The sequence below is a fragment of the Pistacia vera genome, unplaced genomic scaffold (genome assembly GCF_008641045.1).
Source record: "Pistacia vera cultivar Batoury unplaced genomic scaffold, PisVer_v2 Contig292, whole genome shotgun sequence".
Taxonomy (NCBI): domain Eukaryota; kingdom Viridiplantae; phylum Streptophyta; class Magnoliopsida; order Sapindales; family Anacardiaceae; genus Pistacia; species Pistacia vera.
The window spans coordinates 1162122-1174764 of record NW_022196104.1 but is presented as its reverse complement, the minus strand read 5'-3'; the positions used below and the strand labels follow the sequence as shown (position 1 = coordinate 1174764).

The 12643-nt window shown below is 35.5% G+C and overlaps 4 protein-coding genes across 9 annotated transcripts; 2 read left to right on the top strand and 2 right to left on the bottom strand.

The window, feature by feature from the left end:
- Positions 1–40: 40 nt before the first annotated feature.
- Positions 41–3579, bottom strand: LOC116134886 (putative RNA methyltransferase At5g10620). 3 transcript variants are annotated; one of them, XM_031420567.1, is made up of 8 exons: positions 3428–3579; positions 3307–3338; positions 3082–3224; positions 2947–3013; positions 2784–2861; positions 2183–2328; positions 509–548; positions 41–424 (listed from the first exon to the last, which is right to left on the bottom strand). In XM_031420567.1, the coding sequence occupies exons 1-7, from the start codon at positions 3489–3491 to the stop codon at positions 509–511; spliced, it is 570 nt and encodes a 189-aa protein (XP_031276427.1). In that variant the 5' UTR covers positions 3492–3579; the 3' UTR covers positions 41–424. The 3 variants fall into 3 exon arrangements, with proteins under 3 accessions (XP_031276427.1, XP_031276426.1, XP_031276428.1); XM_031420566.1 differs by having other exon boundaries at positions 41–407; XM_031420568.1 differs by lacking the exons at positions 41–424; positions 509–548 and adding an exon at positions 1237–1296.
- Positions 3580–3674: 95 nt separating this feature from the next.
- LOC116134885 (protein FAM32A-like) lies at positions 3675–4402 on the top strand. Its single transcript, XM_031420565.1, has 2 exons — positions 3675–3812; positions 3935–4402. The coding sequence occupies exons 1-2, from the start codon at positions 3695–3697 to the stop codon at positions 4198–4200; spliced, it is 384 nt and encodes a 127-aa protein (XP_031276425.1). The 5' UTR covers positions 3675–3694; the 3' UTR covers positions 4201–4402.
- A 103-nt stretch (positions 4403–4505) lies between these two features.
- Positions 4506–5976, bottom strand: LOC116134884 (probable plastid-lipid-associated protein 8, chloroplastic). Its single transcript, XM_031420564.1, has 4 exons — positions 5720–5976; positions 5472–5595; positions 4912–5091; positions 4506–4811 (listed from the first exon to the last, which is right to left on the bottom strand). The coding sequence occupies exons 1-4, from the start codon at positions 5933–5935 to the stop codon at positions 4621–4623; spliced, it is 711 nt and encodes a 236-aa protein (XP_031276424.1). The 5' UTR covers positions 5936–5976; the 3' UTR covers positions 4506–4620.
- Positions 5977–6716: 740 nt separating this feature from the next.
- On the top strand, positions 6717–11805 carry LOC116134968 (glycosyltransferase BC10-like). 4 transcript variants are annotated; one of them, XM_031420646.1, is made up of 12 exons: positions 6717–6854; positions 7084–7131; positions 7232–7608; positions 8514–8612; positions 8962–9062; positions 9170–9241; positions 9410–9500; positions 10058–10138; positions 10789–10848; positions 10948–11070; positions 11157–11195; positions 11275–11777. In XM_031420646.1, the coding sequence occupies exons 3-12, from the start codon at positions 7270–7272 to the stop codon at positions 11401–11403; spliced, it is 1134 nt and encodes a 377-aa protein (XP_031276506.1). In that variant the 5' UTR covers positions 6717–6854; positions 7084–7131; positions 7232–7269; the 3' UTR covers positions 11404–11777. The 4 variants fall into 4 exon arrangements, with proteins under 4 accessions (XP_031276506.1, XP_031276507.1, XP_031276504.1 ...); XM_031420647.1 differs by having other exon boundaries at positions 7228–7608; XM_031420644.1 differs by lacking the exons at positions 6717–6854; positions 7084–7131 and having other exon boundaries at positions 7138–7608.
- The last annotated feature ends 838 nt before the right edge of the window (positions 11806–12643 follow it).

The following is a 12643-nucleotide window of genomic DNA, read 5'->3' as shown; positions in this document are numbered from 1 at the left end:
AAAAAAAACAAAAAAAAAAAAAAAAAAAAAAAAAAAAAACAAAAAAAAAAAAGCGAATAATGTTATCATATAATGTGTACGATACAACTATACATTGCCTTCTAATCTTGTCAGTTTCCTCTGAATTTGCCAATGAAGATGCAAAAGTGAAGACACTGTGAATATCCAGAGCTATGACTGAACACCTAATCTCAATACATTGATTTTATCAGAACTTTTAGAACATGTGAAGCCGCATAACATGCAAAAGCCATTATCTATGCGGCACGTAACATTCAATATGTAGCAGGAGCACCATGGTGTCAAACTGAACAGATGATGAACGCCTCTCAGCACCAACTCTATTCAGTCTTTCAGCAATCTGCTAAACTCAACTTGAGAATGCTTCGTCTAACAATCATGATAACCTGACAGACAAGAAACACTCATCCAACGAATACCAATGTGTTAAAATTCTTACAATAAGTGTACAGAAGGAAATATGATACTTATTTCATGAGTAAAATACCTAATGATGGTATTTTTGACCTTTCAGAATAGTCCATGACCTGTAATTTAAAGTGTAAAACATGCATTATACATTTGTTGAATACGTAGTACAAGAGCAAAAATTATCAACATTTCAAATGCAAATTGCTGGTAGTAATATCCAATCAAGAGAATAAGATATCATTTTAGGGTCAAAATCTCCAAGTCTGTTACAATCACCTATAACAGAACTATATCATAATTTAAATGTTTGCTATAAACATGGTGATCTATACATTACATAAAGTATGTGATAGGAACCCACTCCAGTAACTCAACAATTTTGGGCTGGACCATAAGTCTTTCATGGGCTTGGGTAAAACTCTCCTTGGAAAGCCGACTTGTTAAGGGAGAGTGCCCAAGCCTTTATAACTCACATATCCACCCTTTTCCCTTTCAATGTGGGATCCTAACATTTCACCACGCTTCCGCAACCAACGTCCACGTCGGCCTTTTTACCCCCGCCGGCCTCTTTACCCCTTGGGTGACTATGCGGATCCCCTTTCCCTCGGGCCTCCATGCCCTTTCTCGGGGTAGCATCCCGGGTCCAAGGTCAACCTGCCACGGGTCAGTCTGCCACATAGGCGCAGGATCATGCTCTGATACCAATTGATAGTAACTCACTCCAATAACTCAACAATTTTGGGCTGGACCATAAGTCTTTCATGGGCTTGGATAGAACTCTCCTAGGAAAACCGGCTTGCCAAGGGAGGATGCCCAAGCCTTTATAACCCACATATCCACCCTTTTCCCTTTCAATGTGGGATCCTAACAGTATGACCCAAAGAAAAGGCAAAAATGTCAGAGAAATACACTATAACGAAGTAAATCAATTTTCCGACTAGTGAACTTTCATCCTTTCAGAGAAAAGCACCGAAAGTAATAAATAAAGAATCAATGGAATCTTGAAAATCCTTAACAGAGAAGAATGCTAACGTCCACGGAACATCAGGAGCATAATGTAAGTAAATCATACCTAGTTCTGTGCTGATAGACAATTAATTCATACTTTAAAATCATCTCTACTTCAAATATATGTGAACATCATTTGTGAAATCCACCATGAAATTTGACAAATGGAGCCGAAGCCTTTAGGTTTTAAATAGCTGTTGAAGGTAACAGATATAAGAAATGGATAGTTTAATCATGCAGTGTGGTGGATAAGTTAGTACATTTATCATCAATTGGATGTGAAGGATCAATTATAACATGATCAAACTCCAACAATTAGTCCCCCCTTCTCAGTCAACAATGATAGATGAGTAAAGCAACATATCAAATGACCCAACCCTGGAGAGGAAGCTTTTCTGAGGCCCCCTAACACACTGAGAAGTTCATGCACCCTTAAAAGTTTAAGCATCAGAATGCCTAGACGGATTTGAGCATGAAAAACTAACTCTTTATTTATTGCTTGTGATTATTCTCACTCCAATCTGACCGACTAGGTTCGCTAATAAAAGACAACAAAGTTCAGACAGCACTCTGGGAGGAGGCTTTCAGCACTTTTGCAATTCTCATATGATGATCCTCTTGCAAGCTTCAGAATAGAGCACACGTGCTTGGCAGCCCAAGAACTTTTCTATTATTAACCGCTAGAACACCAAACCGAGGGGTATAAACTCGGTAATATGAAACTGTGGATTATATTCCTCACCTATAAAGTTGTTCCACAAGTACAAGTAATGCAATTTGATGATTTAAGACCATCGAAGATAACTTGATTGAGATGTTAGCGCATTCTCTGATTTTTGGTCCATGGCCATAAGGTCCACCAATGCAAAATGATAGCCTTGAAGCTCCCTTCAAAAAAACAGAACATTTAAATTTTTAATTCACATTCAAATTAAGCCAACAAACAAGATGGAGAGCAAAGAACACTCTATACGTTCATCAAGCTCAAGACACCATTACCAGAGAAAACAGGGGGTACAAATTCAATTCAATAGCTCAAGCAAACCAAAGACTGAAAAACTATTCTGTTGCCATTCTAATACTTGGTGTCCTCTACTATCACCACCTGATAGATGGTAAATAAAAGAAATCTGAAACGAATATGCAAACCATTCCAGGGTGCATCTCTTACAATATTTCTGGAATGATAAAAAAGTAATTAACAACTGCAAGTACATATATAATTTGTGAACTGAGCGACGTGATTTTATGTTTTTTATGCTATTTTATAAAGAATTCGATCCGTTCATATATAGAAGACTAAATACTTTTCAAAAACAATTAAAAAAGAAGCAGTTCCTCACTGTATTCCCTGCATCCCCCAATAACTCAGCCATCTGTTCAGACCCAATGTTTACTCCATTCTCATCCAACAACACAACCTACAATTACATGAACAAAAAAAAAACTTGTTACCAAAACACAACAGCTTTTAGAAGTATAAAACAACAAAGTTGGAGACCATACCCAATCATCAGAGCTGATAAGGTTCACCACCCCCGCATCCTCATCCTCAACCTGAGCCCTCACATCACTACAATTCAAAAAATTTAAATTTTGAATTAAAGAAGCACAAAAAAAAGCAGGCGTAACTTGAAGTACCGTGCGTTTTTAGGATTGGGTCGAACTTGAACATCATCAACACTACAATAATGTTTGAGCTTCCCAACATACTCCTCCACTAATAACTGCACACCAGCTGATCTCTTTTTCCCAACCGTTAAAATACGAATGGGCAATGGTCTCTGCTCAAAATAATATCAAACCAAACAATAAACATCCAGACAATTCAATCATAAACACAATCAATGGAGGAAGATAGTTTACCACTGATTGGCCTGTGTATTTACATCCTTTACCTGAGAAATTTCATCACATTTCAAAAATTAGACAAACCAAAGCAAAAGATTAAAACTGATTTTTTAATACTTCTGTAGAGCGAAATGACCTGGAGATGGAATGGAGTTCTTGGCGCAAACAATTGCGCAGGAACAGAGTGAGTTTGTCATCATTCGTAATCCGTTTATTATCAGTTACTCCTATTTACTTGGTAATACGGAAATTTACATATTTTCCATTGCGAAACGGTGTCGTTTAATGTTGATAATGAAATTTGGTTCTAGAGCCTACCACGTCAATAGTATAAGTTATAACAGTCTATAATGAATACTAAAAGCAGAATCAGAAAGCTTCAACCCAAATCTCCCTGAGAAAGATGTCGGCATACGAGAACGTCGTTAAAGGAAAGCTGAAGCTGAAGGGGAAGGCGCTTGATGTTAAGGGTGATGGCATTTTCAAGAAGAAAAAGAAGCACAAGATCAACCCGTCAATAGGTTGGTCATATACATATATTTGTAGCCAAAACTTTACTTTGAATTTGTTATTTCAGTTTTCAATGATTCTAAAATTTTGATCTGTGCTTTTTTTTTTTTTTCTTCCATTTGGAGGTTGTTAGGTGGAAGTAGGATGGTTTCAACAGATTATATTCGTGGTGATGTAACTCAAAGTGATAATGATGGTGGGAAAGAAGAGGCTTCTGGTATGTTGGATGATTATCTCACACCAGCTGAGAGGCGTTATCTGCAACAATGGGAGAAAATTGATCGCCAGAGGTTATCTAAATTGGCCAACAAATCACACCGTGATCGGATTCAAGACTTCAATCAATATCTCGCCAATTTAACTGAGCATTATGACATTCCTAAAGTTGGCCCTGGCTAATTTCTGCTAGATCCATCCCTCATGTAACGCTGCCATTTGTGCTCATTCAAGTCCAATATTAATGTATTTTATGCATTAATTCAGGATTTGCATGTTTATCTTCATATATCATTCCATTATAAATTGACTTCTTTATGGAGGTGGCTAAATTAAGGGGCATTCATACTGCTTCTGATCCATAAGAATTAATAACTCGTAGAATCTGCCATTTCAACCAAACTGATTATTATTTCAACATGTTTTGTTGTGATTCAGATGTAGGATATAGCGATGGTTCTAGGCCATCAGAAAGGAAAACAAAACTCTTGCAAAGATTACGCTGATTGTTATTGCAATTTGCAAAGAAGCATTTAGGATGAAATTATGGTCAATACAAAAGCCACGGAACCAAAAGAAAATCTCTACAGTTGTTTACACTGTCTACTTGCGTCTTTGGAATACAAATAAAGAGCCTCTGGATCCTAATCCCAGCCTGATCTTCTCATCTATATATGTGATCTGCAGCTTAACCTCACTCTCACCACCGTACCGGAACTCCAATCCTCCAACTTTGAGTTCCGGCGGTTCGAAAATAACTTGAATCCATTTGTCATCCAAGACATAAAGTTTTCCTGTCAATGTACATATGAGGAAGATACATCAATAGAAGTTGCTAAAAGGCAATAAGTAATTTGTTTCACCATTCAAAGAAAAATGATTTGCAGGCTCTACCTTTCAAAGAGACTTCTCCGTCAAGGAAACCCAAGACAGTGAAAGAGACACTGTTTTTGACAGTGTCAGGAGCTTCAACAACTTGAACCATTTCCTTTGCTTTGAAGAAAAGGCGCCCCACTGCACTTCTGTAGCCACCCCCAGGAGATGTTGGATTTGAACAGTACACCACATCCCACTCTGAAAAAACATTTCATCTATTAACCCCCAAATCATCCATATGTAATCAACGACTGTAATTTCAAATAAAGAATATACATTTCAAAATTCCTGCTAACAGAGCGCATCTATGGTCTCATAGGAACCATTCATTGGTAGGATTCTTCTCTAATTACAATGCCTTTTTTTTTTTTTCACCTAATTTCGTTCATCATATCTGTTTTCATTGTATGCCTTAAATTTTCTGGGCATGCAATGCATTTTCTTTCTAGGGAAAGTGTCTTATCGTTTAAGCTAGCTTGGATCAAACTCTTCGCTAAAATAAGGCAGTCTAATTAATTACAATATCTAACTCAGTATGCATTGAGTTCTAAATTCAGAAATAAATAACTAAAATTTACCTCCAAATATAAGAGGGCATTTGACTGGTTCGTTAACACAATATTTCTGCAATTCCTGAGCAACTTCAGCAACCTCTTTGTGTCCTTCTTTAGTCAGTGAAACTCCTCTATCTGTTTGTATCACCTGATTCAAAGTTACAACTCAGATTTTCCGACAGTGAAGATAAATATCAAGAACCAATCAAATGAAGTTCATCATAACAGTAAAAAAAAGCAAATAAAATGAATTTTTCTGATAGGGATCGAACCTTGGAGAGAATAGATTGAACCAGATCATCAGGACCAGTTCTCACTTCTGGGTTTGAGATTGAAACAGCTCTCACGATTCTCAATGATTTGCTTTGACGTTTCTCACATGGAACTGAAACAGTTAAAGGCAAATTTGAGGGTTTTGAAACAGAAGCTTTTGAGATGTTGGGTTTAGAAACAGAAGATGGCAGTGCTGGAGAAAAAGAACACGCCATGGAGATGGAGCAAATGCGATGCTGAGGCAGAAGTTGATAGATACGCAGAGGATTATTTTGCGAATTATTAGCACCCCATTGGTTAAGTGATGCCACGTCGGCTGAAATCAGAATAGGGCCCACATGTGTTAGACTACCGGTTTATTTTCTTCCACGTGTGCAGATTTTTGTTTTTCATTATCCTTTGACTGGGCTTGGTGTTTGTCCAAAGCAGGTATGGGCTTAAAGCCTAGTCCTGAGTCGCATTTGGTTTGCCAAATTTATTAATTATAATTATTTTTTTAATATTAAATAATACTAATTTACTAATAAAATTCAACAGAATAATCAATTCTATTTTTTGGCTATTTTACCCCTAAGCAGTTCTATGAATGTTAACAAATTTTACACACTTACCTTCTCACCTAATTTCATTGCACTAAAGTCCTCACCATTATTCATTATCAAAATTGAGGGTAATTATGTGAAAAGAAATATTGACATTAATGTAGAAAAGTATTATACGGAACGTTTAATTAATAGTTTAATACACCGAACTAATTGTCTACAGTACTACGGGTTGGGATATTCTGTCTTATTTTCTTTTTGAATTTAAATAAATATTTTTAAGTTTTAATTCAATAATAATTTTTTATTTTTTTAAGTTGAATTTAATATAGTGTAGAGATATAGAATCTTTTTTAATACTGGTCGTAAATTACCTTTGGTAGAAGCTGAACTGTGTTATAAATTGAATCCAACTCCACTTTGAGAGCATTAAGTCATTGACTAAGGCCTTGTTCAATAATAGTACTCCTTTAATCCTCTATTTTTACGCTAATCGGATTCTAATTTCAATTTGCTACATCATCTTTCTTGAAACTATTGATCTCCGCTTGGCGAATTCGCGTACGTAATCGTCTGCTTCGTTTAATCACAGGTACTATTTCCTCTTCTACTGAATCAGGACCGTTGATTGATTTGTTGGAAAATGTATCGCCAATCACGTTCTACTACGTGTTTCGTAATCATTTGATTTTAAAGTTATTTTAGGATTCGAGTGATAGTTTAGTTTGATTGTATAATGAATTTGGATTACGCTCGTATTTAGTTCAAGTTTCTGTTGATATAATCGGCGATTTATTTATTCATGCGTTGAAACGTTTCAGATTCTTGCGTGTTGATGATAGAAACCAGTGGCTCTTAACTTGGTGGAGGTACAGTGTTCTTTCTTCTCGCATTTCATAATAGTGTAGTTGGTAGTAAGCTTGAAAGATGTGTTATGATTGCGGTGCTAATAATCATAAATGAAGACAGCTGGTGCATGGCAGCTGGCCAGAAGAGATCTTCTAGCCATGTCTGGATCGCGACAGCAACGGGCGCATTTGAAGAGGCCAATTTGGATCATTTTCTTTGTTTCGTTGGTTATTCTTTTTCTGATTGGTGCCTATGTTGTTTTCCCGTCAAGAAGCTTCGCGGCGTGCTATTTCTTTTCTTCTAAGGATTGTACTATGCTCAATTTACCTGTGTCTCCTCCTGCTAGGGAACTCACTGATCATGAGAATATAGCTTGGGTTGTAATTAATGAACTTCTGAGGAAACCTCCTGTTCAGTCCAAGAACCCAAAAATTGCTTTCTTGTTCTTGACTCCTGGGACTTTGCCTTTTGAGAAGCTGTGGGAAAAGTTCTTTCAAGTAAGGCTTTGTTTTTATGTTTCTTTTCTTTGCATTAAATGACAAACTCTCTTTTATTAAGATTTTAAATATATGCTTGTTGCCGAATTAGCCTTTTGTTTTTCTTGGATATAGTGTTTTTGGTTGAATATAATAGCTTTTGCTGGGACTTCTTACTTTTTAGAGAATGTTTGAGCTGTCTTACCAGTAGTTAAGATTTCCATCTTGACCTCCTAACAATTTGATGCTTGGAATAGCAACTTATTCTTATATAACGGCCAATTCAGATCAGAAGTCCTGATACTTAGTTACATTTATGAAGCTTGTGAATGTGGCGTACTGATTGATTTTGTTTCAAAGATGAGATAGGTTGTGAATGGAAATGTGAAGTTTCTTTGAACATCAAGTGGCTAATGCTTTATCATTAAAATTTCACATTGTGGTCATGGGAGATAGTAAAATTTGTGGCTATGAGATAAGTTCAAGATAATCATTAGATTCTTGATTCCTTGGGTACACAAGAGACTGCTCCTCAATGAAATTTGATGAATCTGGTGGTTTCTCTTTCAAGTGAGGTTATGGAACTTTATGGCTGATAAAAGATTCAAGAACAGATTGACGATCGAGTGATGCTTATCGTAATAATTTATATTGCCTCTAAAATTCAGTTGCTTGTTCATTTTTTCAGTATAACAAAAATTACGAACTGCCTAATCTATTATTAAAACCAATAAAACGCAATGATTTGGTACTTGCAAAATATTTTGTTGTAGTTTAGATCTCTATTGGGTACTTTTCATTTTTTGCTTGCAGAATATAAAGTTTACTTCTTTTCTTTCTCAAATTCAACAAAAGCTCTTTCAGTAGCTATTTTGACATATTTTTTTCCTTGCACACAAAATGATGTGATTTATGCTCTTCAACAGGGGCATGAGGACAGATTCTCTGTTTATGTACATGCATCTAGTCAGAAACCTGTGCACGTGAGCCGTTACTTTGTTGGCCGTGATATTCATAGTGAGAAGGTACACAGAGGGACTTATAACATACATTTCAATTAAATGCAGAATTGCTATTATGTAGCCTTAGCTTGATGGTCTGTTTTTATGATATATATGATATCAACATGTGGTCAAGACTACAAGTTAAAGGACATGAGAGAGTTCTGTTTGAAATCACTCTTGTGCAGGTGGTATATTTGTATATTTGTTTTGTAGAAGTGGAAAGAATAGATGATTTATTTGTAAATAATAATGTATTTGTTCACTTGATATGTGAATCCTTGAGAAGCTTGGAGGTTGTCTTTAATTGTCGGCATTGCTGATGACCTTTATGATCTGCGGATAATTATTAAGATGAGCATATTCCCTTCAGGTAGCCTGGGGAAAAATTTCTATGCTTGATGCAGAGAAGAGACTGTTGGCACATGCACTTCTGGATGCTGATAACCAGCAATTTGTTTTGCTGTCTGATAGGTGATTGATTTACATATTTTCTTGTTATTTCTTGTATGTGAATCTGTGCTTCTTGTTATATGGTGTGATTTTGTCTAATTCTTTTAAACTTTATTTGTTTCTTTCAGTTGTGTACCGCTGCACAACTTTGACTACGTGTATAACTACCTGATGTATACGAATGTTAGCTACATTGATTGGTAAGCAGCTATGTATTTCGAAAGGAAGCCTTTTTCTAACATGTTGTTGAACTTAAGAAAGTTCTTCCTAGCTAGCTTCATATTTAGTATCACAGATTTAGTAAATTTACTATAAAGTTGGCATTTAAATTACTTTTGTCTCCTGGTTGACTCTCTGTCTATCTCCAGTTTTGAGGACCCTGGTCCACATGGCAGTGGCAGGTATTCAGAACATATGTTGCCTGAACTTGAAAAGAAGGATTTCCGGAAGGGTGCTCAGGTATTTCTTTTAGCATATGAACATCTGTTTGATGTAAAAACTTGGATCTTAGTTGTAGCCTACAAAGGATTGAAATTTATGTACGGTTTTCATATAAGCCCTCTGATGTTAGGCATTATCCATACAGGATATATCACCAATTTTATTTCACATGGTGGTTTAATGTGGCTAATCCATATCCTATATATATTGCCTGTTCGTAACTGCATGACCATATTGATTATATACCATGCGTTTATTGCTATCTTACTTTAATAACAGGTTTAGACTTGTTTGACCTTCTCTCATCAAGGCATACTTCCATATGGAATCCATGTCAGGGTATTTAAGTTTGAAAGTTCTTTTTGGCCTTTTTACCCTTGCACTTATGTGCGAGGACGGCTGGCCTGAATTTCTATACTGGAGAGTAGAGAATTATTTATATGCTCATCTCTTCTGAAGACATAAAATATGCTACTTTTTTGCATCTTTTGAGAATTATCTTAGACAATTTTCTGCTTAGACAATGAAATTACATTCACAGATATCATTGAGGCTCATTCATGTCTGTTTTTCAGTGGTTTTCCATGAAACGGCAGCATGCTATAGTAATTATGGCAGACAATCTTTTCTACAGAAAATTCAAGTTTTACTGCAAGGTAATATCAGCATTGGCTTTGTCGTTTCAGTATTTGTAGCATATGCTGTTGATCCATTGAGAATTTTTGTCTTGAATCTGTGTGTGTAGGTTTCAAATCCTCTGGTATGCTTACGTACAAACAAAAAAGAGAAAATAAACTACTTGACCTATTTCTATTTGAATCTTCTAGATACTTATGTTTCTTGTGATTCGACTGTGGCTTAAATCTGTATTGTTTATTTGCTTCAACATAATTAGTGTATGGTGTCAGTAAAGAAATAAATGATATTTTCATGGGGTGCTGAGGGTCATCTATGCATGGCTAGAGGCCCTGTGTTTGCACATGTAGGAATATGATTCGTAAAATACTAAGCTGTTGTGTAGATCAATCAAGTTTGCTTTCTGCTTCTACTTGTACTTCTTGCTTTCAGATCCTTATAGTTGCTGTGGATTGGATTTTGTTCCCTTTTGTTCACCTTTGTACTAAAAAGGATTTATGGAATGATTTAGATATTATCAACAAATGAGCTGAACATTTCAGTTGGTTAAAAGAGGACCTTTGTTGTGACTTCATGTAGTGGTTATTAAGAGGGCAACCCTGCTTTCTTGGTTTCTGTGTTTATGATTTTCCTTTATTTGCTGTTAATTTTTTTGTTTTTACTTCTTCAGCCAAATATGGATGGGCGAAACTGCTATGCAGATGAACACTACCTGCCAACTCTATTTCATGTCAGTACATCAATCACTGTTCATCTATTTGAAAGTTAAACTACATTGAACTCTTGATTTTCCTTGTCGCCAACTCCATCTACTATTTGTGTTCTTCAGATGATTGATCCGAGCGGAATTTCAAACTGGTCAGTGACTCATGTTGATTGGTCTGAAGGAAAGTGGCATCCAAAAGCATATCGGGCTCAAGACGTTACTTTTGAGCTCCTTAAGAGCATTGCAGTACGTTAAAATATCTCAATCTTTGTTTTCTTCCTTGCTGTGTTTTATGCTTACCCTATTGGATGACAATTCGTTATGGATTGCAGTCCATTGATGAAACCGTACATGTTACGAGTACTGGAAAGGTACAAAGTTCATTCTGCTAAAATTATTTTCATAGAAAAATGTTTAATCCTATTTATTTATATTCATCCACTGCTGCAGAAGAAAAAGACAGTCCAACCTTGCTTGTGGAATGGAATGAAACGACCTTGTTACCTATTTGCAAGAAAGTTCTATCCTGAAACTCTTGATAGATTGCTGTTCCTCTTCTCCAATTACACTACAGTTTAGCCATTTTTGGCTCTTCATACTTAATTTTTGGTCTGATTATTGTCATTTGGCACCTGCTCCTTCAGCTATCATGTGTAGATTTAGAACGTAAAGCAGCCAATTTATACACTTTCTGGATATGTTCCACTTCACTCGGTAGATTAGATGTTTGTTGACAAAAGCAGATCGGCCTGTTTAGTTACGAGTACTTGACTTGGGGCCTTGGGGAAAATGGGAGGCTGTCAGCTTGTTTCTTATTGCTGCTTCCTCGTGCTTTCTTCAAAATTTGGCCTTCATATTTTTGGGATCGTACTTTCGTTTATGTACTTAAAAAAATTCATTACAGAATATTTTGGTTTATATACATAAATGAGTGCATTTTCTGTTTTTCTTTATTTATAGAAGTTAAATATTCTGGTGTTACTGTCAGTGCACTTTGTTAGGCGTACTTTATCATGTTTAACAGTAACTGGTTTATTTTATGAGCTATTACACACATTTAGCATGGTTAATTTGATTGTCTCCTTTGAAGTTCGGTAAAATCATTTTTGCCTTAATTTTGGAAAACTAATTATGTCATCTCTAGATAGAGGTTTTCTTATTTAAATGCAATTAAATTTCGATAAATTAAAATCTTTAGAATCATAAAAATTTATTAATTAATCGATATATTTTTTAGTTGTATAAACTATAAATTAATAAATAGACAATTTTTATTTTCTTTTTCCAAAACATTTAATTTAATGTATATACATATTATGTATAATTAGTGTAGTATAGAGAATAACTCATAATTAATATGATGAGAATCCAAGCCCATCATGTTCTTTAAACATACAAGAGTGTTCATTGAAGATTCAAAGATCCCAAGAAAGACAACATTCAACCCAAGCACTCAAGGAAGCTTACAAACTTATCCAATAGGTGGCATAAGTTCTTTTTTTGTAACCCAAGCCGTAAAGATCAAGTGGGAAGAAGCTTCATTGGTCTAAAGCCTAAGTTGTAGATGCTATTTGGTTCAATTGATAAAGGAAAATCAAGAAAATTGTCATTAGGGACATGAATCCTTAATTTAAGGAAGGGTTGTCCATAGCATTACACGTATTTGCTTGGTGGAGAATTATCTCCTAATACTTTGTGTAAGATTTTGTTGTAATATTTATATAATATTTGTTAGGGTAATTTTCATGTTTTGTAAAGCCTATTTAAATGCCACTCATTCTTAATATGAAGTGAGACATTAAATATTGCATAAATAGTG

What these genes read in the sequence shown, in the direction of transcription:
- LOC116134886 (XM_031420567.1), bottom strand. Translation starts at nt 3,491, where the DNA reads ATGATGACAAACTCACTCTGTTCCTGCGCAATTGTTTGCGCCAAGAAC. An exon ending in AATACACAGGCCAATCAGTG is followed by an intron (nt 3,225 to 3,306) that starts GTAAACTATCTT and finishes TATTTTGAGCAG; the next exon opens with AGACCATTGCCCATTCGTAT. An exon ending in TTATCAGCTCTGATGATTGG is followed by an intron (nt 2,862 to 2,946) that starts GTATGGTCTCCA and finishes ATGTAATTGTAG; the next exon opens with GTTGTGTTGTTGGATGAGAA.
- LOC116134885 (XM_031420565.1), top strand. Translation starts at nt 3,695, where the DNA reads ATGTCGGCATACGAGAACGTCGTTAAAGGAAAGCTGAAGCTGAAGGGG. An exon ending in CAAGATCAACCCGTCAATAG is followed by an intron (nt 3,813 to 3,934) that starts GTTGGTCATATA and finishes GGAGGTTGTTAG; the next exon opens with GTGGAAGTAGGATGGTTTCA.
- LOC116134884 (XM_031420564.1), bottom strand. Translation starts at nt 5,935, where the DNA reads ATGGCGTGTTCTTTTTCTCCAGCACTGCCATCTTCTGTTTCTAAACCC. An exon ending in TTCAATCTATTCTCTCCAAG is followed by an intron (nt 5,596 to 5,719) that starts GTTCGATCCCTA and finishes ACTTTGAATCAG; the next exon opens with GTGATACAAACAGATAGAGG. An exon ending in ATGCCCTCTTATATTTGGAG is followed by an intron (nt 5,092 to 5,471) that starts GTAAATTTTAGT and finishes ATGTTTTTTCAG; the next exon opens with AGTGGGATGTGGTGTACTGT.
- LOC116134968 (XM_031420644.1), top strand. Translation starts at nt 7,222, where the DNA reads ATGAAGACAGCTGGTGCATGGCAGCTGGCCAGAAGAGATCTTCTAGCC. An exon ending in GTGATATTCATAGTGAGAAG is followed by an intron (nt 8,613 to 8,961) that starts GTACACAGAGGG and finishes TATTCCCTTCAG; the next exon opens with GTAGCCTGGGGAAAAATTTC. An exon ending in ACCTGCCAACTCTATTTCAT is followed by an intron (nt 10,849 to 10,947) that starts GTCAGTACATCA and finishes TGTGTTCTTCAG; the next exon opens with ATGATTGATCCGAGCGGAAT.